The sequence below is a fragment of the Aotus nancymaae genome, unplaced genomic scaffold, assembly GCF_030222135.1.
Source record: "Aotus nancymaae isolate 86718 unplaced genomic scaffold, 86718_ANA_hifiasm-v0.15.2.pri h1tg000059l, whole genome shotgun sequence".
Lineage (NCBI taxonomy): Eukaryota > Metazoa > Chordata > Mammalia > Primates > Aotidae > Aotus > Aotus nancymaae.
In genome coordinates, this window is record NW_026988473.1 from 68,707,119 (window position 1) to 68,731,972 (window position 24,854).

The window sequence follows — 24,854 nt, forward strand, 5'->3', positions numbered from 1 at the left end:
TTCAATGTGCTATTTTATTCTTTATTAACTCCTTGTTTAATTTTTTAAGTTTTGAGTTAATGGGCTTTGTTACAAATTGTAAATCTAACGCATTAACTAGGCTTAGGTATTATACACCCAATATACCAAATTGGTCTCCAAATGGCTCACAACCATTTGGAGACCATAGCTTACAAACATTTGGAGACTGTACTAAAGGAGTCCAATGAGGAACTAATAAATTATAGGTATCCTGAAAGAGATAATTATTCAACTGGAACCTAAGAGGTACCATCTCTGACTTGTTATAGCCATAGGTGTTACTCAAACTGTCCACACATTCTGATTCATAATTCCAAGCCCTGCCTACAACAAATTATGTGTTTATTAAAAGCATCAAAATGTGGGACGCATCATAGGATCTAGCAAAGTGTAGGTGTCAGCAGCATAAGGAGACAGAGTTTCTGGAAGTTTCTTTTTCAACTAGTCCACTGATCATTTTTTGAATTCCTAAATATAAATAAGCTGTAAGAAAAAAAGATTAAGAAAATAGTTTATAGTTCCTGTCTTTAAAAATCTTAAAATTTATTTGGGGTGAGGGCAATACTCAAACTAAATTAAAAAATAATAATGCATGTGATGATATGAGGCAATATAACATTTACTGCCATAAATGATGGAGAAATTACACTCACTAAATCAAAGGGGAGATAAAGCATGGGAATTAGTGTGACTGGGGTTCCAGTTCTTGGAAGATAGATACAGACACCCTGTATTGTTTATTAAAGGAAGGACAGAATTTAGACAAATATGGTCAATGTAAAGAAAGGATTCCCATTGCAGGAAAAAATTTCTAGAAAATGATCAGGGGCAGAAAACGGTGGGGTGTTTGGAAAAGAGCAATTTCACTGAATAAACCTGGTGAAAACGAGCATGATAAATGCCTGAATTCTAGAGTGTTTAGGATTCAATAAATTGTTTTAGTGCAAATTATTGATTCCCTCCAAACTAGCTCTACAACCTGGCCAAGCAGATCCAAAAGGGTTTGTGACTTTGTGTAAGTGGCTTGTGACTGCCAAAGCCATTACTATTCAAACTGAAGCCTATATGACTTCAAAATTATGAGGTTTTCTTCTTTCTTTTTCTCTTTCTCTCGAAGTAATTTAACAAGCATTAAGATAAACAATCTGAAAGGAAGCTGGTTGAAGAAAAAAGAAGTCTGAGACTCAGTTAATGCATTCATTTAAAGTATCTCTTGAGTACCTACTATGTACTTAGCATAGCTCTTTGTGCTGATGATATAAAGGTGAACAAAACAAACTAAAACTCCAGGTTCCATGGCGCTAACATGAGAATATGTGCGTATGTTTCATTGTGATAGTTATTATAGTGGGACAGGAAATATTATACCTAAATGCATTTCTCATTAATTATAGATATATTTTAATTGGGCTCAATTTCTAATGCAATTCTTATTGAAGGCAACTCTAGAGCCTTACTGCTACTTGGAGGTCTTTATTTTCTCAATGATGAGTTAAACTGATTGAGTTATTACTATAGTCTAAGAACTCTTTATAGTGTTTACATGCCTTACCTAACATAATCCTTATAATAGCTAAGAGCTATTATTATCCCTCTTTTACAGATGAGAAAAAACTAAAGTTTCTTAAGCTATGCAATACATGGGGAAGAAAAGTTCAAATGTAGTTCTTTTGAAATCCCAAAAATCCATGATTTAAAACCATTCTGTTACATGCTTTTTCTTAAAAGTTATTGTATTTACCCTCAGTGAATTTTAAAAATAAAGGAGCAGAAATCTTGAATTTATACAGTAGGCAGCAGGATTTACTATAAAAAGTAATAAGTCAACACTCAAGAGAACCTGCTTCTGACACAATGTGAAACAGAGTAACTAGTCATTTCCTCTTTCTACCTTAGTTTTCTTACCTGTACTGTTGGTCTAATACTTGCGATTCATTTTTCACGGATTGTGGGTTTGTGAGTGTACATGTGGGTACGTTTGTAGCAGCAATGAAAAAAGGGAAACAGTGAGATGAAGAACATAAAGTTATTTAGAAAATTATCATCAGTGTCATTACCCTAAAAAATAGAGCCATTTCCAAAGACAAAAATGATACAGACATCTGATGCAACAAGCTTCCTGTATGTTTTCTCATTAAAGATGCACTTTTCATAAAATGGACAATTTCAGATGGAAACTGAACTACATGTGTACATAATGATCACATTGCTTCATTTTAGTGAGTAGATTAAAACTAAATTGTTCTAATCATATTTTGTAAAAAGTTAAAATAAAAATCCTAGCCAATGTAATGTGAATCTTTATCAAACTCTATTTAAAACTAACAAGAAAACACAGGCCATAAATAATGCCCAGTGATTAGAAGTTTTCTTTCCTTTCATTTCCTTCTGTTGAAAGCTCTCCTTCTAGAAAATAGGTAGCAAAGTAACACAATTCCAGAGTTAGATTGTGATGACCGCTCAGTCAATTCTCAGAGCATTGGTTTATCTTTTCTTTGTTTATGATTTACCCTATTATTTTACTCTTCAGCCTTGTAAGAGCCCCTGTCTAACCATTTCAAACTATTTGCAGCTCTTTGAAGTGCTCTGCTGCTTAGCTCCACGCTTTTGACACTCCCTTTACCCAGCATGCCTTTCTTACTCTAACATCTTTGGCAAAAGTCCATTAGCTGTCAAGATTCAATTTAAAGGTGACCTCACAGCGAAACCTTTCTTGATCAGTCCAGGTAAAATTAGCCTGTGATTTTGTTTGTTTGTTTTCTTTGCTTGTTTCTTTCTTCTACAATAATGCCCTGCAAGATGTCCATTATAGGTCAGAAATACTTCAAAGCATTTATTTGTTTATAGTCTGTGTCTTTTTCTAGACTGGAAGCTTCCTAAAAGCAAGTACTATTTCTATTTATCTTAGTTTCCAAGACTCTAGCATGGTGCATAAATCCTAGATGTCATTCAAAAAATTTTAATAGATGAATGAGTAAATGGTGACCCATGAGTCACATTCTGAAGTCTGTAAATATATGTGTGTGTGTGTGTGTGTGTGTGTGTGTGTGTGTGTCTACACCAGTGGTCCAGATTTAACATCGTTACATAAAAACATGTAAAATGTGTAAAAACATACAACTCTTAATAAAATTCTTGCAGTTATACATTATAAAGTTCTAATTAACAAAAAAGCTTATTCTAGAATAAAAGATTATGACTCTAGTGGTCTGTTGTGTGCATGAAAAAATAGACAAGAAATGTTTCTATCCTTTGAATTTTAACCACCTTAAAATTTTGGGAACTGTAACAATAATCATATTAAATCATGGCAAACATGAGAAACTATATACCATAAGCAAGTATCTGGCAGAACCAAGTGAATAAGTAGTTCTTGTAACAACAGAAATAAAAGCAAACACGTTTAAAATGTAATATAAAGAAAACAAAAATCAAAATAAAAATATTATATGTGGCTTTATTGCACCAATGTCCTAAAATAACAGACCACAAACGAACTGCAAACTCTTTTTGCAAAACTTGCTATCTCAGAAAAACAAGGTAACCCTAAAAAAATCACAAATTATTCAAGGAAATGCAAGAGCTAATTATTGAAAATGTAGAAGCATAATTAAAATCAAAACTAATCTACTCAAAGGACGGTTATACACATTGTATGTGGCAATGCATATGGTCTCAATTTCTATCAATCAATACATAAGAATTATCTGTATCAGTACAGATTAGCCAAAGTATTAGGAATTTATTATTCAAAAGTAGTCTGTATTTAGTTAAGATATTGTTAGTGAAGTTTTTATTTTCTTGCTTTTGAGTTTAAATGAGAAAAATTTAAAGCTAAATTCATAAAGACAACTGTTAGTAGGTAAGAATAAAAAGAAATTTCCCAAAGCCCAGTATGAAAGAAACTTTGGACTTAGCTTTTCTTGCACTTCCAAAATATAACACTGAAATATCAAAACAATTGTTATTTCTTTATCTAAATTATTTATGGAGCTTCCTCTGAAGAAAGTACTTTTCTCCTTTCAAAAAGATGAGGAGGGAAACATTTACAATTTACGGCGTTTACAAAACAATGCATGTCACACCTATACCTTAGAACAGGAGATGATAAGAGAGAAATCCAAGATGATCTTTGGGCATACTCTTCAGGTTTTTAATTATTTTTTCATGTTGTTGACTGTCTACATCTTATACATGGAGGAAAATTGACTACTAAAGTGCATTTAAAAAGTAGTAAAAAGCAAATTCTATAGAACTCTGCAAAATGATCCACAGAATGCTTCCAGGTTGTAAGTTGTAAAAGAATTGGTCATCAAAACATAAATACTACCTGTTTGAAATTCAAATAGAAAATAAAAAGGCTTACAAAAGAGTGAGCAGCAGGGAGTTCTTTAATAAAACTTGTAAACACAGAAAATGAAACTTTAGTACCTAGACACATTAAAACACTCCCCCAGTAAAATAAAAGGGGGAACACTTGATATTGGACTTTAAAAAAAAAAGATTTTTATTTTAGGTAGTCTTAACTGCCTCTTAATTTTTTTTTTCCTCAAAGATAATCACTTTCCTTTTGGACTTCCTTCAATAAGAAATATAAGCTGAAACTGTTAACCAAGGATGTAATTCACTTAAATTATGCAACTGGAATTCCACAGCTGGTCTGTCTGGCTTAGTGCTGAATGAACACCGTGTCAGAAAACCTTCCCAATAACAATGCCCTGTCTGTGACAAGGGGTAAATCTCCCAAACTTAGGCTCAACTTCAGAGGCTCATTAGCGACAGCAAGTGAATGTCAGTGGGGTGACAGCAGCGGGACAGCAGCGCCCACGCAGCTGAAGCAACCAGCCCACCCAGAGCTGACGATTGGTATAATCAATATCACCAATTCCCAGGGATAATCATTTGTTGATATGCACAGGACGGTCAGGTATCCCACAGATCACATCTAATGCCATTACAGTCACTAGATTTAACCCCCCGGCTCTTAATTCAGCTGCAAGAACACAGGCAGCAGCTCACAGCACTTTTTAAAAGAAAGACTAAATCATAATTCAAAGCATGCTCTATAGCTTTTTACCTTCTCTGATTTCTTGGTTCTGGCCTACCTAAATAATTTTCATCTTTTCCTCCCCCCTCTCCACTCTCCAACTATAAGCGTGAACCTGAATTACAAACAGTTAAACCTGAAGGTCACTTCACAGCAGCGTTCCAACATGCTCCCCCAGCGAGGCTGCACGGCAACAATAAAACAAAGCCTTTGCAACCACCTGTAATAATCTGCCTGCTCAGCCAGCAATCCGAAAAGTCCTGAAGCTACACAAGGTAGACATTTTCTGCAGCTGGTTTAACATGTATATTGTGCCCAGTTGCCGGCTCGCCTCCTCTTACCTTCACGTTAGTCCGGAGTGCACAGTAACATGCAAAGAACATTGCAGTAAATAAGGAGCATATGGACCGGTATTCAGCTTCTCAGCACAGCGCAAGCCCCACACACACGATCCTGGGCATGTGCTACTAAAGAGCATCCGTTCCCTCTGTCAGTTTGAAAATGCATTGATCTCTGTTTTCTCTGACTACAAAACGACATGTCTTGAAGGCACTGAGTGAGAGCTCAAAATCTCTTCATTGGCTATATATAGCATTATGCCCAGTAATTTCAATTAGATGAGAATTCAGCGTCTGAAAGTTAAGACCTCAGTTGCTTTTCCTTCTAGCATTTTAAATCACTGGATTAAAAAAAAAAAAAAAAAAAAAAGAGGGAGGGGGGAATGAGCTCACTCAGGAAGGAGGGGGGGAAAGGTGAAGAATTGAAATTTAACCAATGAGTTACTTATATTTCTGGAGAGCCCTGGTGTTATCCTATTAAATACTTTACAATGGGATCACATCGGGCAGACTATAAATGAAGAGGAAACCCTTTTCCCTTTGGAGGTTTAATATGAGCTCTGCACTATATTCCAGGCTATTCTGGTGCAGCACCCTGTTTGGCAAATTCTACAAATCACTGCAAACATGTCTCATTCTGCTTCTCCATGTGGAATAGGACCAGGACTAAAGGATCACTGTCACATAAAGTCCCCTAAAATGTGAACTGGGTTCCTCTGGGGTGATCTGCAGTTACAGGACTGAGAAGTACCACCTTCTCCTACTTCCCTGCTCTGTTACATCTTTTAGGGATATCTAAAGTTTCTAGGATCCATAATAAAACAATGTGGCAAATTTTCCAAAACTTTATTGGTAAATGACAATCAGTAATAACATGGGGTTGAAATGGAGACAGAAAATTCCAGGGGATAACATAACCTCAGATTCAGTAGCAACTGCTGCTGAATGTAAAATGTTCAGCAGGCTCCGGAAGGGAGACAGCAAGAGAGAAAATAAAAGCTTCTGCCCCTATAAATCCATAAGGGAAAAAAAAAAACTTAAAACATCATCAGATCCTTCGTCTGTTGTCATTCCTCTCAGGCACCGGATGCTGCAAATTAACTCAATTTTTACTTAATCAAAAAGACAAAGTACAATTTAGGGTTCTATACCCTTATTTCCAGCCTTGGGAAGCCCTAATTCTCAGCTAGAATTCTAAAGCTATCTCGCAAAATGCAAGCAGAAATGAACAGTTCTCACTGCAGCAAAAATAGTGGGAGGAAAAAGAGTGGTTATGTCTTTGCCACGATGCTCCCCATCAGCTTCCAGCAATAGGGAAGATCAGCATAACTCACTAGAAAAAGCTGCAGTGACTTTTAGGATTTTTCTTTAATATGTTTTGCATAAGCCACCTCCCTTCTGGAGCCTGCAGTAGTGCTGAAGCACCATCAGAGTTACTGGGCATTTCTCCTGGGCAATGAGGTGAGGCAGCTTCAGGAGGAAGCAAGGTATTTAAGGGAGAGAAATTAAAGGAAGAAGAAAAGCAGGATTTTCTATTTCTCTCTTAATGACAAGCATTCAGAAAGTGTCGTCAGTTCTGACTAAATAGCTATTTTGGGCTGTCATTGTTTGTGCCTTTTTTTAGGAAGAAAAAGGCAATCTTACCCTAAGCTGGAGATCCTTTGGCAACGTAAGAGAAGGCAGCCACTTATTTTGATTCCCAGTTCCGTCTGTCTTAGGAGCCTAGGTAATTACAATTGTAAGCACTTAACAATACAACCAGTGACTTCCAGGACATTAAAAAATCCACATGGATGCCCAGCTCTCATCATTCCACAACTTTTATTTTACCGGCTTTATATGCAAAACTGAGCATTTCAGTTAACAACACTTCCCCCTCCCAAGGTTATAACAGGTCACATTTCCTGCAGCTCTTCCTAATAAATGAACCCAAATATTACAACTCAATGCTATGGACAACATAGGTAAATTTAAAAATGCTTTCCCCATTGGGGGAGTCAGAGGAATTTTTTTAAAACCTGCTTTATTCAACCTGCGAATAAGTACCATTATTTCTTTCCATTAGAAGTTGGCAAAAAAAGGAAATTACATATTTTATTATTATTATTTTAATAGTTGCCAGGATATTTGGATTACTCAGGAGAGAAAAACCAAAAAGAAGAGGTGGAAAATGTTACAAATCTCAGAGCAGCTCACAAGCAAAGATTAAATAAAACAAGTTACAGGTGAAAAAGTACATGTAGATTTCCCTGTCAAGGCAATCAGGGAGGACTTCTAATAGGGCTTTAGATACCATTTTAATGTGTATATATTCTTTTAAAAAGGCCCTTAGCCTTAAAACCTTCTTTAAAACACCTGAGTATACTTGTCTAGCCTGCAAAATCCCGGGGCCATACCTGTATATTTACTGCCTAATTTCCTTAAGTGGACTAGGGTAGCCGACTTACTATTCTTATTTTATAGATGCAGGAAATGAGGCATTAACTACAAACAATGTCTCACTAAAGAATATTCCATATTTTTAGGCAAAGAATTCAGCAAAACAGTATATATGCAAGAAGAATAACATTTGCTATAGTAGAAGAAAGTTGTAACTGACTGTGCACATTTTCAGAGGCAGGAGAGTAAGTCTAGGCTTCAATACTGCAAGTTGGAAGTGAGTAGTTCTGGAAAATCACTACCATGCCAGATTCTTTTATCATTTGTAAAATGGGGATAATATATATCTCATAGTGCCTATTGAGAATATTAAAGATGAACCCTGCCATCAAAATAATGTCTAGATGGATCAATGATTTAACTATAAAAATTGAAACTGTAAACATATTAGAAGAAAACACAGATTTGGTTTTGTATAATATTAAAGTAAAGGAGCCTAAAGCCATGCAAGAAAAGACAGACAATTGTGACTATATGAAAATATAAAACTTCTCATTGGGTAAATAATATACAATGACAAACAACAAACTGGGAAACTATTTACAACACATTCCATGGGAAATTGTCTTAATATACAAAGAATTTTCATAAATCACTAAGAGAAAATATAAAACTGAATAAAGCAAAGAACACAAAGTAGTAATTCACAAAAAGACCACAAAACACATACAAAATGTTCAACTTCATATTTAAGGAAAAACATTAAAAAAGAGGTTATTAAATCAACACATCAAAGACTAATGGAGATGCATTAACTGTTGAAACCTTTTTGGAAGGTAATTTGGAATTATCTATCAAATATTTAAAAAGGAAAATTCTCTTTGATGTAGTGATTCAACTTCCAGGAATTTATCCCAGATGTATGCATGTGTGTGTATCTAAAAAATATCCATCAGTATGTTTTTTGAATTAGTTTATTTATAACATAAGAATGTAAGATATATATACAAATTCTTATGTGGAAAGATGTCCAAGTTATATATAATATTATATGTAAAAATAAGGTTGCCAAAGAGCTGATATTGTACAGGCCGATTTGTATTTGTATATTTGCATATACTTGTAGGTACAGGTGTAAGGTGTGTGTTTGTAAAATTTTAAGTGTTGCTATTGGCTTAGGAAGGGATGGATGCCATTATCTTTCATTTTTCATTTTATACGTCTATACTATAGAAGAATCATACACAACGAACAACTTATTCAACTACCCCTGTCAGTAAATGAGACAAATAAAGATATAGGGAAGAAGCAAATACTAGAAACTGTGAGGGGATTTGCTTCATCGTACTCCATAAGCAAAAGCCAGGAAATAATTATGAGAGAAGAAACATGGATTTTATCAATTCCTGAATTGATCTTAGTTCTGAGAGTCTCTCTGAGTGTGAACATCTCTCAGTAATGCATGTAATTCTAGTATGTATGTATATTTTTCTTAAAGCATGACCCTTAAATACAAGCCAACTACTTTGATTCCCAAATGGAAAAAATGGCTATCAAGAAAACTTGACTATTGATTTTCATCTTACGCACTGAATTTAAACCTATCTACATATATTTGATTTGTATTTTTAACACTGGGCATTTAATACTTTAAAAAAATAACCAGAATTGTAAAAAAATAAAATTCAATATTAAAGCAATATGCAACTATGATTTGTTACAAATATAATAACAGCAATAACCTCTTTTAATATGGACAAATAATTCATATTGCCAGACATCTTTTTCTTAATCTATAAAATAAAGAGACTGGACTATCTAGTTCTTTCTTATAGGTAGAGTAGTTCTGTTAGGTGCCTTGCTTATTGTTTTGTTTAGACGGGACAAATTAGGTATGTTCATGTGTTAAGGACCGTCCAGGTTGCACTATAGGCCGATTAAATCAGAATTTCTCAGGGTGGGACCCAGGCATCGCTATTTTGTAGAGCACCCCAAGTGATTCCAATGTGCAGCTAGGATTACAAATTACTGCCCTAGAGCAGGGGTCAGCAAACTGATTCTGTAAATGGCAGGACGATAAATATTTTAGGCTTGCAAGCCATACAATCTCTGTCACAACTACTCAATTTTAATGTTGTAGAGAGAAAGCAGTCTATGTAAATATCTAAACAGACAGTACATAGTATGTTCCAATAAAACGTTATTTATAACATTAAAATTGAATTTCATATGATGTTCATATGTCAGAAAATCTTATTATTATTTTTTTAACCATTTAAAAATGTAACAACATTTCTTAGCTTGTATGTTGCCAACCTTTTCTCTAAAGTCCAGAGCAGTGGTACTCTCAGTGCAGTCTTTGGGCTAGATGCCTCAGTGTATGTTAAAAATTTGTTATAAATAGAAATTCTCCATACTCCAGACCTACTGAATCAAAAACTCTAGGTATGTGGCTCAGGAATCTGTATTAACAAGCCCTCCAGGTGATTTTCATGTGAGCTAAGGTTTGAGAATCACTGCTCTGAAGAAAGAGAGGAGAATTGATGGCTATGGCTCTCACAAAAAAAAAAAAAAAAGGAAGACATCGACTCCAGAGAACAGGTATAAAAATTAACTTTATAGAAGAGAGACGTATAGAAAATAAAGAGAAAGTAATTTCTGTTGTAAATGAGATAATTTTAGAGTGGAGACTAAAGATTCTGAGATGGATGCCAGCTGAGAAAGGAACTATAAACTACCTGGTAACTTAGAATCCCTTCTCTCTTAGAAACTCTAACAGCTCTTGGGCCTTTGAGTTAAAAAACAAAACAAAACAAAACAAAACAGACCTGGGTTTAAATTGCTTTTCTCCCACTTGCCAGCTGTGTGACCCTGGGCAAGTTATAGAACTTCTCTCTGCCACAGAGTATTCCTCTGTAAAATAAAGATAACAAAGCTACTTCACAAGGATGTTCTAAGAAGTCAAATATATAAGGTGTGCATGCTGCTTGTCCCAGTACCTGGAACACGTAAATGTAATAAGGGGTAGTTTTTAGTGAAAAGAAGAATGAAATGATAGAGGTAAAGTGAAAGCTAATAATGTGCTATCATTCTTCTTGACTGATTTCTTTTAAATACCTAGAAGATTCCTTTAGGGGTTTGTAGATCATCTAGGACTTACCTAGAATTTCCACTTAGCCTTAAGGAAGATTCTCAGAAACTCATAAATCTCATTATAACCCCTTAATCAATTTACTATTACTGGAATTTCTTGCATCCTCCTTGGGATTTTCCTGAGATAATAATAACAAATTTATAAATTAAAAATCATTTCAGAGCTTCCCAACAACTTCCACAAAAGTATCCCTAAAGTCGTAAGAGAATTCATTTATACATCTGGAATTATATAAAATATACAAAATTAAATGTCACTGATGCTTCATTTCTTATCTTAAAAATTGATATAAATGTTACATTCAAGAAGAAAATATATCTGTATTTGTTACAAAGTAATGTTTTACATTACTTACAAATCACTAAATTTAACAAGCCAAGAAGGCTATGCAATACTTTTAATAATCTCTGATATATATACTACTGTGAATACCTACGGGTGGGCGTATTCTTGCCTCAGTTCACAAGTAAAGATATATCCCATTTGATTTTTGATCCTTACATAAGCCCTGAAGATACTGTCATCATCCCCTAGTGTCCAGTAAGGAAAACTGGCACAGTGATTAAGCGAATTATTCAGGTTTATGCAGAAGCTAGAGGTGGAACTCCAATACTAGGTCTTCCAATCCTAAAGTCCAGAGCAAATTTCTCAAGATCCCAGTGCCTATACAGTGATTCTTAACTCTTTCAGACAAAACAGTCCTTTTATATACAAATATTTTTAATATTCTACTTACAACCATGATAATAATAGATAATATAACCTACTTTTACATAGGATTTTAAAATTCAACATAATATATAATATAAATAATTAAATTTAAAGTTAAAATTAAAACAAAGTATACTTCAATGGCAATACTCAGGCAAAATTCCATCGATGGCATAATTAAATGGGCAGGTGCTTACACCCATATGTATAGACAGACACAGGTATATTATTAAATTGGCAAGTCAAAGCTCGCAGGCAACATTGCTATCGGTGACACAATATTCTGAACTGTTGAAAACTCTTGGTAAAGTTCTGAGTAAAACATCACAGAGAAATTACATTATTGAAAACTTCAGTGGATATTAACTTAATGCAAGAGATGCTTTGTGTTAAATAAATAAAACGGAGTATGATTCCTGGCTCAGGAAACTATATCAAGTATCTAATATAAATTAATGTCCAGTAAGATATTTAAAGAGGGTAGTACTGGCCTTAATGAGAACCATATGAACGCACAGCCTAAGAGTAAATGTAGATTTAGGAATACATAGTTGCAAAAATCCCTTTAAATTCCTTACCACAATTACTCACCACCCTGTACCAAGGAAGTTCAACATGTACTTTCAAAGTGTAAAAAGCCTACTCTTCTGGATAAATAGAAAAATCTAAGAATGAGTGCCTCACAAACAATCACAGATTCTAAATGTTATGACTGAAAGGACAATGGAATAGACATTTTTTTCTTACTTAATACAGAAAGAAAAAAGGCTTCAGGGAGTGACCATCTCAAAATCCTGTCACTCCTTAATGGTCGGATCAGAGCCCATCTTTTTGTGACCACACAGAGTATTTTTCTCTGAATGTCTGCAACATGTATTATCTGTATTGCCCAATTTAGTACCCGATTATAGTGTCTTTCATTGTTCTCTTGTTGCTTTTTGTGTCTAAAATTCATCTCCTTAACCCCACTTTAAGATTTCAAAAGTACTTCTATGAGCACATAGTATTGTTTATTCTTCATGAACCGATTGATAAACAGCTGAAAAAAAATTAATGAAAAGCCTCAAAAAGGCCCCAACATTGCCTAATACTCCTATCCTTTAATTTTTTTTTTTTTTTTTTTTTTGAGACAGAGTCTTGCTCTGTCGCCTAGTCTGGAGTGTAGTGGCACGATCTCAGCTCACTGCTGCAGCCTCTGCCTCCTGGATTCAAGCAATTCTCCTGCCTCAGCTTCCCAACTAGCTGGAATTACAGGTGCACACCACCACGCTCGGCTAATTTTTGTATTTTTAGTAGAGACGGGCTTTTACCATGTTGGCCAGGATGGTCTTGATCTCCTGACCTGCCTCGGCCTCCCAAAGTCCTACTCTGTTCTTTGGACAACCTTCTCCCTCCTGTTTTGAAAGGTGATTTCAAACATTCTCCACTGTCTTCAAACCTCACACCTTCCTCCATCCTCATTCCAATTAGTAGATAGTTGCCTTCTACCCCTACCGAGAAAACAAAAGTCAACACACAAGTCCTCAACTTTTACCACAAAATAAAAAAGAAAAAGAAAAATCGGTGACTGCTCTGTCTTTTGATTTTCCCAGCATATGTTCCCGTCTCATCAAGTCTGCATCTTTCTCTCTTCCCGATCCTTGTTATGACTATTTAAATTCATGTTCAAGCCTCTCCCATCTAAAAACAAACACAAAAGAAAAACTACTTCCTCTAATCACAGTTCCGTATCAAGCTACTATCCTTCCCTGTTCCTTGACACACAACCTGTTTAGAAAAGCCAACACCTCACTCTCCATTTACTTCCTCATTTTCCACACTGACTCTGACTCCTTAACACACTGATTTATGTCCCGTCCCCAGGCCCTTAAAATTGGGCATCGCAACCAAAATGTCACTTACATAACTTTCAGTTCTCTATCCTCACCCTCTCCCTCCACACTTCTGGGCAGATTCCAAACAGCAGAGCTGCTCTTCCTCTTGAAACACCTTTATCCCTTGGCTTCTGACGTTAGGTTTTCCCACCACAATCTTTCAGTATTTTTTAAAATTTTAAATTCAGGGCTACATGTTGAGGTTTCTTAACAGGTAATCTTGTGTCATGGGGGTTTCTTGTACAGATTATTTCATCACCCACGTATTAAGCCTAACTTTCCTAATTCTCTCCCTCCTCCCACCCTTTACTTTCTGATATATAAAACTGAATGTCTTTGTGTTATTCCTCTCTGTGTGTCCATGTGTTCTCATCATTTAGATCCCACTTGTAAGTGAGAGCATGCAGCATTTGGTTTTCTGTTCCCGTGTTAGTTTGCTAAGGATAATGGCCTCCAGCTCCATCCATGTTCCTGCAAAGGTCATAAAATTGTTCATTTTTATGGTGACATAGTATTTCATGTACCATATAAAGAAAATGTATCACATTTCTGCAATAAACATATGCAGGCATGTGTCTTTATAATAAAATGATTTATATTCCTTTGGGTATATAGGCAGTAACGGGATTTCTGGGCTGAATGGTATTTCTGTCTTGAGGTATTTGAGAAAATGCCACATTGTCTTCCACAATGGTTGAACTAATTTACTACTTTACTCTCCTAGCAACAGTGCATATGTTCCTTTTTCTCCACAATCTTGCCAGGATGTTATTTTTTGATTTTTTAATAAAAACCATTCTGACTAGTGTGAGAGAGTATCTCATTGTGATTTTGACTTGTATTTCTCTAATAATTAGTCATGTTGAGCTTCTTGTCATGATTGTTGGCTGCATATATGTTTTCTTTTGAAAAGTGTCTGTTCGTGTCCTTTGTTCACTTTTTAATGGGGCTGTTTGTTTTTTTCTTGTAAATTTAAGTTCCTCATAGATGCTTGTTATTAGACCTTTGTTGAATGAATACTTTGCAAAAATTTTCTCCTACTCTGTAGGTTATCGGTTTACTCTGTTGATAGTTTTTTTTGCTGTGCAGAAGCTCCTTAGTTTAATTAGATCCCATTTGTCAATTTTTGCTTTTGTTGCAATGGCTTTCGGCATCTTCATAATGAAATCTTTGCTCGTGCCTATGTCCTGAATGGTACTGCCTAGGTTGTCTTCCAGGGTTTTTATAGTTTTGGGGTTTTGCATTTAAGTCTTTAATCCATTTTGAGCTAATTTTTGTACATGGTATAAGGAACAAAGTCCAGCTTCGATTTTTTGCATATAACTAGCCAGTTATCTCAGCACCATTTACTGAACTGTGCTAACTGTCCAGGGACTTTCTTTCCCCATTGCTTGATTTACTTTATTTTATTTTACATTCCAGATACACATGCAGGTTTGTTACGTAGGTGTATGTGTGCCATGGTGGTTTGTTGCACCTTTGACCCTCCTCTAAGTTCCCTCCCCATCCCACATCACGCAACAGGCCCTGGTGTGTGTTGTTCCCCTCCGTGTCCACATGTTCTCACTGTTCAACTCCCACATATGAGTGAGAACATCCAAAGTTTGGTTTCCTGTTTCTGTGTTAGTTTGCTGAGGATAATGGCTTCCAGCTTCATCCATGTCCCTGCGAAGGACATAATCTCATTGCTTTTTTATGGTTGCATAGTATTCCATGGTGTATATGTATCACATTTTCTTTATCCAGTCTTTGATGGGCATTGGGTTGGTTCCATGATTTTGCTATTGTAAATAGTGCTGCAGTAAACATATATGTGCATGTGTCTTTATAGTAGAATGATTTATATTCCTTTGGGTATATATCCAGTAATGGGATTGCTGGGTCAAATGGTATTTCTGGTTCTAGATCCTTGAAGAATTGCCATACTGTCTTCCACAATGATTGCACTAATTTACATTCCCACCAACAGCGTAAAGCTGTCCCTATTTCTCCACATCCTCTCCAGCATCTGTTGTTTCCTAACTTTTTAATAATTGCCATTCTGACTGGCATGAGATGGTATCTTATTGTGGGTTTGATTTCCATTTCTCTATCAGTGATGTTGAGCTATTTTTTATATGTTTATTGACTATGTAAGTGTTTTTGTCAGGTTTGTTGAAGATAAGATAGTTGTAGGTGTGCAGTCTTATTTCTAGGTTCTCTATTCTGTTCCATTGGTCTATGTGTCTGTTTTTGTACCAGCACCATGCTCTTTTGGCTACTGTAGCCCTGTACTAAGTATAGTTTTAAGTCAAATAGCGAGATGCCTCCAGCTCTGTTTTTTTTTGGTTTTTTTTTTTTTTGCCTTGGCTTTTTGGGCTCTTTTTTGGTTCCATATGAATTTTAAAATAGTTTTTTCTAGTTCTGTGAAGAATCTAAATAGTCTTTAATAGGAATCCATAAGTTGCTTTGGGCAGTATGGCCATTTTAATGATATTAATTTTTCCTATCCGGAGCATGGCATATTTTTCCATTTGTGTCATCCCTGATTTTTTTGAGCAGTGGTTTCTGATTTTTTTGAGCAGTGGTTTGCAGTTCTCCTTGTAGAGATCTTTCACCTTTCCAGTTAGCTGTATTCATCTGTATTTTATTCTTTTTGTGGCGGTTGTGAATGGGAGTTCATTCATGATTTGGCTCTCAGCTTGATTGTGGTGGGTGAATAAAAATGCCAGTGATTTTTGCACTAGCATTCTGAGACTTTGCTGAAGTTGTTTATCAGCTCACAAAGCTTTTGAGCTGAGACAGTGGGGATTTCTAGATGTAGGATCATGTCATCTGCAAATAGAAATAATTTGACTGCTTCTCATCATGTCTCAATACACTTTCTTTCGTGCTTTCTCTTTCCTCATTGCCCTGACCGGGACTTCTAATGCTATGTTGAATAGGAGTGGTGAGAAAGGGCATCCTTTTATTGTGCCAGTTTTCACAGGGGAATACTTCCAGCTTTTCATTCAATATGATTTTGGCTATGGGTTTATTGTATCTGGCTCTTATTATTTTGAGGTATGTTCCTTCAACATCTTGTTTATTGATAGTTTTTAAGAGTTTTTAACATGAACGGATGTTGAATTTTATTGAAACCCTTCTCTGCATCTATTGAAATAATCATGCGGTTTTTGTCTTTATTTCTGTTTATGTGATAAATCACATTTATTGATTTGTCTATGTTGAACCAACTTTGCATCCCAGATATAAAGCCTACTTTATCATGGTAGATAAGCTTTTAGACATGCTGCTGGATTTGGTTTGCTAGTATTTTGTTGAGAATTTTTACATCAATGTTCATCAAGAATAATGGCCTGATGTTTTCTTTTTTTATTGTTATTTCTGCCAGGTTTGGATATCAGAATGATGCTGACCTCACAGAATGAGTTAGAGAGAGTCTCTTCTCAATTTTTTGGAGTAGGATTAGTACCAGCTCTTCTTTATACATCTTCTTTGTACATCTGTGAATTTGTCTGGTCCTGGTCTCTTTTTGGTTGGTAGGCTATTTATTACTGTCTCAATTTCAGACCTCATTATCAGTCTGTTACAACCCTCAGAGAATATTCAAACACCTCTGCACACAAACTAGAAAATCTAGAAGAAATGGATAAATTCCTGGACATATAAACCCTTCCAAGATTGAACCAGGAAGAAATGTAATCCTTTTAGTATTTTTTACTGGCTCCTCTTGCAGTATCAGACTTTTATATGCCCAAGTTCCTTAAGATTCAGACTTTCTCTTGTTTTTCTATTATATACCTTTTCCTAGGGTTTCTTGTTAATTCTATTACACTTTATTATCACTCAAATGATGATAACTTCCAAGTCTTTTTCTAACCTACATCCCTTCTCTGAGCTCCAGACCCTTTTATCAAATTGTTTGCCTATTACTGGAACTTCAAATTCATTATGTCCAAAACTAAACTGAATTTCTGCCTCAAACTTCTCCTTCGTCCTCTATTTTTTCTATTTTAGGATATGACACTTCCATTTATGCAGCTATTTAAGTCAGAAACCTAGCAGTCATCTCTGACAATCTCTTTCCCTGTACTTCCAATAGTCAGTAAATTATCAAGTCTCGCTAATTTTCTTAGATATTTCTAGAATACGTAATGTTTTCACCATATTCACAGTAATTATCCATATTCTTGAGTGGTTTACTGCAGAAGTCACCAAAATGTTTTCCTTACATATTCTTGAACCCCTCTTATCTACTTTTGACCTAGATCTGTGAAAGTGATCTTTCCTAGACATAAAAATGAATTATATTATACTCTGTTGCTCACAAGTTTGCTAGCTTCTCAGTCCCAAATATCTAGCAGGATCTTCAAGGTCCTGCATGGTATAAATCCAGCCTGATTTAGAATCAGATATCACTACATATTCTATGATCCAGTCACATCAAACTTGTTTTGATTCCTCTAAAGTACTATGCCCTCTTCAACACAGCATCCTCCTACCTTTTAACCCATAGGTCTGGAACAGTGGCTCTCAACCAAGAGTAATCTCCCCCACCCTCTAGAAGACTATCAAATACAATTCTATGTATATATTCTATACAGATGTATATACATGTACACTAGAAAATTATCTAAATATCAAAATACTGACAGTAGTTATCTTAAAATTGCAACATTATGCAAGTTTTAATTTTCTTTTCTTGTTTCAGGACTTTCCTAATTTTTCTACAATGAGCATGGCTATTGAGATTTTTTTTAATGTAAGAAATAAGTGCAGAAAAGTACTTCTTACGCTATGAAGGGACTGTAAGGAGTTGCTATGTTACAAAGAATAAAATATAATCCATACCTTTTAGAGGTTTTCAAATGAATTATAAAAATAAAATACCAGCCAGGTGTGGTGGCTCATGCTTGTAATCCTGTAATCCCAGGACTTTGGGAGGCCAAGATGGGTGAATCAGTTGAGGTCAGGAGTTTGAGACCAGCCTGGCCAACATGATGAAACCTCATCTCTCCTAAAACACAAAAATTAGCCGGGCGTGGTGGTGGGTGCCTGTAATCCCAGCTACTCCAGAGGCTGAGGCAGGAGAATCACTTGAACCCGGGAGGTGGAGGCTGCAGTGAGCCAAGATCATGCCGCTGCACTCTAGCCTGAGGGATAGATCAAAACTCCCTCTCAAAATAAATAAATAAATACATACCTATCTAGATAATTGTTAGATAAGAAAAAAAGTTAAGAACAGTTTTAATCATAATCATTTAAGGAGCACTTACTACATCCCAGGCTTTCCATGCATTAATCTATAAAATCTATAAAACAACCACATTAGGTAGGTTTTATCCTATTCATTTAATAGATGAAGAAACTGAGGCCACTAGGGTTAACCAAACTGCTAAGTTACACCAGACAAAAAAAAAAAAATTCAAATTCAAACTAAAGACTCACTGGCTGCAAAGCTTCTGTTCTTTCCAGTAGATATTTATAAAAGATATATGAGTCAATTGGGAATCCAGAGAAGGGGTGGTTACTTGACAGCGAGAGGGCAAAGGAAGCATATATAGAGGAGTTAACAGTTTAGCTAACTCTGGAGGATGAGTAGGATTTTAATAACTATAGATGAAGGAGAAGGCATGAGGAAAGGCACTTCTTGCCAAAGAAACACTTGAATAAAAGTGAGAGGGAAATGGACAGTTCATGAAATTCTGTGGGGAATTGGTAGGCAAATTGGTTTGAAACAAATTAAAGATAGGAATTTTGTTTAATCAATAAAGGGAAGTGAAATTTGATAGGACTTTAGAGATGAACAGAAAGTGGGGTTAGAATGCAAGAAAATCTATAATATTTTGACCTCCTAGAAAGATAAGACAAGTCTTAAAAGTACAGCAGATGATGACACATTGCACTGTCTTTGTGTTTTCAAAAACAGAGAAACTTAGAGGTAGAAAGGGACTTGGAGAGCATCTGAGAAACCTCTGGCCCAGAATAGAGAAATTGTTGTCAAAAGTCATAAAACTAGACTAGAATCCAAGTCAGCTGAGTCCTCGTTCTGTGCTCAGTTCCCAGGAAAGCAAGCATGAAACATTGTGTGGCTTTCTTAACAGTTCTGTGAGGTTTGTATTATAATCACTATTTCATACCAGCACTCAGTGGAACTCAGAGAAATTAAGTAACTTGTACAAAGTTATGGAAGCAAAGTTCATCTCACCCGGAACCAATGACCTTCTTACGAATGGAGATAGTCTTATGCTGCTATTATGTCCCCATGGCATCTTCCTCAGGGTTCTAAGGTATGTGACATAAATCAATAAACTATCAGCCATTATTCATTACTCTTGTTAGGGATCGTATATATTAGTTTTATGGATATAGAATACTAGGTGACTAAAGCAGGAAAAATCATTTATACAATTATAAATTTTCAATTTAATTACATATAAATTTTAAACACGTCTTACTTTTGTTAAGAGTTTTGCCTTGATTAGAGATCACTGACTGTCACTAACAAAGTAAACTGTTTAGATTTTGAAAGTCTTATATTTCACACTAAAGAAATTCAGCCAACAGATCCCTATGGGTAATGTTTCTTTCTTGTAAAAGCATACAAATTTACTTAAATCCTTTAAATAATTAGACTTCAGAACCAGAATGCAATTAGAATTAAAGTTCATAAATACGTTAATTCTTTTTCCATTGGCAAAATGCATATGGAACAACCCAGAGCTGGCCACATCTGCACATGCTACCTTCCCCAAAGCCAGCAACCAGGCTTTCTCATTTTGGCCAGGGGTGTCTGACTGTGAGTACAGAGGACATGAGAGCACTAAAGTCATTAGGGGCAATGCTTCATCTTATATAAGAGTATTTGATTGAGAAATTTATCTAAAATATAGATAAATTGTAACTATAGATAAATATAACCCTTTGTGTGTGCATGTTTGCACTTCTTGAAGTACTGCCAACACAAAATTGAGCATTTCAAAATTATAGTTGGATGGAAGCTTTGTAGACAAACAGGCTAAAATTTCCTTTAAGTGTTCAAAAGCAGATAAATTAGAAAGACACATACATCAGATATAAAACGATATGATTAGCTCCAAATGATACAAATTTAATGATTACTTATTAAAAATACAAAGTTATATTACAAGTGACATACAACTTGGACTAAGTGTCCTTGTAACTCTCCAAAGATATTTTAACAAATACACAACTAAATTTGAGAGCCTTAATCTACAAAAAAAAAAAAAAAATTATGGCCAGATCATTTATAACAACAGATCTTAAAAAAAATTATTTTTAATTTTTATGGGTACTTAGTAGGTATATTTATGTGATATGAGATACCTTATAGAGGCATACATTGCATAATAATCATATCAGAGTAAATAGGATATCTATCACTCAAGGATTTATCATTTGTGTTATAAACATTCTGATTTCACTTTTTTATTTTGCAGTGTATAATAAATTTCTGTTGACAGCAATAATCCTGTTATCAAATACTAGATCTTATTCATTTTGTTTATCTATATTTTTGTACCTATTAACCATTCTCACTTCCATCATCACCCATCTCGCACCACTACCCTTCCTAGCCTCTGGTAACCATCATTGTACTATTTCCATGAGTTCAACTGTTTTCATTTTTAGCTCCCACAAATGAGTAAGAACATGTGAAGTTTGTCTTTCTGTGCTTCGTTTATTCCACTGAATGTAATGACCTCCAATTCCATCCATGTTGTTGTAAATGACAGTATCTCATTCTTTTTTAGTGGCTGAATAGTATTCCATTGCGTATGATTACAACATTTTATTTATCCATTTGTCTACTGATGAACATGTAAGTTGCTTCCAAATCTTGGCTATTGTGAATAGTGCTGCAGTAAACATGGAAATGCAGATATCTGGTTGTCATACTGATTTCCCTTTTTTGGGGTATATACCTATCAGTGTGTTTGCTCGATCATATGGTAGTTCTATTTTTAGCTTTCTGAGGAACGTCCAGAGTTTTCTCCATAGTGGCTGCACTAACTTGTATTTCTGCCAAGATATAAAGGGTTCCCTTTTCTTAACATCCTCACCAGTCATTTTTACTGGGGTGAGATGATATCACACATTTAACTGTGATTTGCATATTTTTTTTTGGAGATGGACTCTTGTTCTGTCACCCAGACTGGTGTGTAGTTGCACAATCTAAGCTCACTGCAACCCCCCCTTCCTGGGTTCAAGCAATTCTCCTGCCTAAGCTTCCTGAGTAGCTGGTACTACAGGTGTGTGCCACCATGTCTGGCTAATTTTTTTTGTATTTTTAGTAGAGACAGGGTTTCACCATGTTGGCCATGCTGGTCTTGAACTCCTGACCTCAGGTGATCTGCCTGCCTAGACCTCCCAAAGTACTGGGATTACAGGCATGAGCCATGCCCAGCCATGATTTGCACTTCTTTGACAAGCAATCATGTTGAGCATCTTTTCATATACCTGTTTGCCATTTGTTTGTCTTCCTTTGAGATATGTCTATTCAGATCTTTTGCCCATTTTTCAATTGGATTCTTACATTTCTTTCCTATTGAGTTATTTGAGCTCCTTATATATTCTGGCCCTTAATCCCTTGTCAGATGGGTAGTTTGCAAACATTTTATCCCATTCTGTGGGTTTTCTCTTCAGTATGTTGATTGTTTCTTTGCTGTACAGATGCTTTGTACCTCAATGTGACCCCATTTTTACATTTTTACCTTGGTTGCCCATGCTTTTGAGATATTACTTAAAAAATTTTTACCAGACCAATGTCCTAGAGAGTTTCCTCAATGTTTTCTTTAAGTAGTTTCATATATTCAGGAGTTAGATTGAGCTTTCATTCATTTTGATTTATGTATATAGTAGGAGATAGCATCTAGTTTCATTCCTCTTTAAATGGATATTCAGTTTTCCCAGGACTATTTAGTAAAGAGACTGTCCTTTCCCCAATATATGTTCTTGGTGTCTCTGTCAAGAATGATTTCACTGTAGATGTATGAATTTATTTCTGGGTTCTCTATTATGTTCCATTGGTCTCTGTGTCTGTTTTTATGCCAGTAATATGCAGTTTTGGTTACTATAGCTCTAGTATAATTTGAATTCAGGCAATGTGATTCCTTCAGTTTTGCTCTTTTTGCTCGGAATTGCTTTAAATATTCTATATCTTTTGTGGTTCCATACAATTTTTTAAAGATTGTTTTAGCTATTTCTGTGAGAATGTCATTGGTATTTTGATAGGGATTTCACTGAATGTGTAGATTGATTTGGGTAGTATGGATTAATTAATAGATTAACAATATTGATTCTTCTAATCCATGAACATGGACTATCTTTCCATGCTTTTGTGTCTCTTCAGTTTCTTTCATAAGTGTTTTGTAGCTTTCATTGTAGAGATCATTCACTACTTTGGTGAACTTTATTCCTATGTATATAATTTTATGTTTTGCTATTATAGCAAGATTACTTTTTTTTTTTTTTTTTTTTTGGAGACGGAGTTTCACTCTTGTTACCCAGGCTGGAGTGCAATGACGTGATCTCGGCTCACCGCAACCTCCGCCTCCTGGGTTCAGACAATTCTCCTGCCTCAGCCTCCTGAGTAGCTGGATTACAGGCACGCGCCACCATGCCCAGCTAATTTTTTGTATTTTTAGTAGAGACGGGGTTTCACCATGTTGACCAGGATGGTCTTGATCTCTTGACCTCATGATCCACCCGCCTTGGCCTCCCAAAGTGCTGGGATTGCAGGCGTGAGCCACCGCGCCCGGCCTTGATTTCTTTTTTTGATTATTCACTGTTGGCATATAGAAATGCTACCAAGTTTTGCATGTTGATTTTTGGATCCTGAAACTTTACTGAATTTGTTTACAAGTTCTAATAGGGTCTTGGTATTTACAAGTTCTAATAGGTTTTTGGTTTACAAGTTCTATTAGGTTTTTCCAGATCTTATCATTTGCAAACAAGGAGAATTTGACTTATTGCTTTACAGTGCAGATGGTCTTTATTTCTTTCTCTTGTCTGATTACTCTAACTAGGATTTCCAGTACTATGCTGAATAATAGTGGTGAAAGTGGGCGTCCTTGTCATGTTCCAGATCTTAGAGGAAAGGCTTTCAGTTTTTCCCCACTCAGCATGATACTAGCTGTGGGTCTGTCATATATGTCTTTATTACATTGAGGTATGCTCCTTCTATGAGGGTTTTTATCATGGAGGAAAGTTAAATCTTACCAAATCTTTTTTTTGCATCAATTAAAAGGATCATATGGTTTTTATTCTCCATTCAGTTGATATAATGTATCACACTGATTGATTTGTATATATTGAACCATCCTTATATTCCCTGAGATAAATCTCCCTTGATCGTGATGAGTGACCTTTTAAGTGTGTTGTTGAATTCAGTTTTCTAGTGTTTTGTTGAGAACTTTTACATCAATATTAATCAGAAATATTGGCCTGTAATTTTTTTTTATGATGCATCTCTGTTTGGATTTGACATAAGGGTAATACTGGTATCATAGAATGCATTCAGAAAGATTCTCTCCTCTTTTTCAGAATAGTTTCAATAAGACTGGTATTAGTTCTTCTTTAAATGTTTGGTAAAAATTTAGCAGTGAAGACATTGGGTCCTGGGCTTTTCTTTGTTGGGAGACTTTCTCTTATGGCTTCAATCTCATTACTTGTTATTGGTCTGTTCAGGTTTTAGATTTTCCTGTGGTTCAATCTTCATGGGTTGTATCTGTCTAGGAATTTATGCGTTTCCTCTACATTTTCCCATGGACTTGCATATAGTTCCTCATAGTAGTCTCTAATGAGCCTTTGGACTTTTGTGGTATCAGTATGATGTCTCTTTTTTCATTTCTGATTTTATTTAGTTGGATCTTCTTTTTTTCTTAGTTGGTCTGGCTAAAAGTTTGTCACTTTTATCTTTTGAAAAAAACATATTTTGTTTATCTATTGTATTTTTGTTTCAATTTCATATATTCTGGTCTGATCTTTATTTTATTTTACTAAGTTGGGGTTTGGTTTGCTCTTGCTTTTCTAGTTCTTTCAGATGAATTGGCTGGGTGTGGTGACTCAAGACTGTAATCCCAGCACTTTGGGAGGCTGAGGTGGGAGACCATGAGGTCAGGAGTTCAAGACCAGCCTGGCCAACATAGTGAAACCTCATCACTACTAAAAAAAAAATACAAAAATTAGCTAAGTGTGGTGGTGGGCACCTGTAATCCCAGCTACTTGGGAGGTTGAGGCAGGAGAATAGCTTGAACCTAGGAGTCAGAGGTTACAGTGAGCCAAGATTGTGCCAATGCACTCTGACCTGGGCAACACAGTGAGAC

General features: G+C 35.5%; 1 protein-coding gene across 15 annotated transcripts in view; it reads right to left on the reverse strand.

Annotated features, from left to right (window-relative positions):
- DLG2 (discs large MAGUK scaffold protein 2) overlaps window positions 1–24,854 on the reverse strand; it is a 2,157,409-nt gene that overhangs the window by 1,456,330 nt on the left and 676,225 nt on the right. For 3 of the 15 annotated variants that reach the window (XM_064365363.1, XM_064365361.1, XM_064365360.1), the window contains exon 1: window positions 5,410–5,754. The exons of 10 other annotated variants lie outside the window; for them this stretch is intronic. In XM_064365363.1, coding sequence (XP_064221433.1) covers window positions 5,410–5,451 — 42 coding nt within the window. In that variant the 5' untranslated portion in view covers window positions 5,452–5,754. Of the gene's footprint in view, window positions 1–5,409; window positions 5,755–24,854 lie in introns of those variants that run through there. 2 more of the 15 variants (XM_021671837.2, XM_012469550.2) reach the window with 1 other exon arrangement.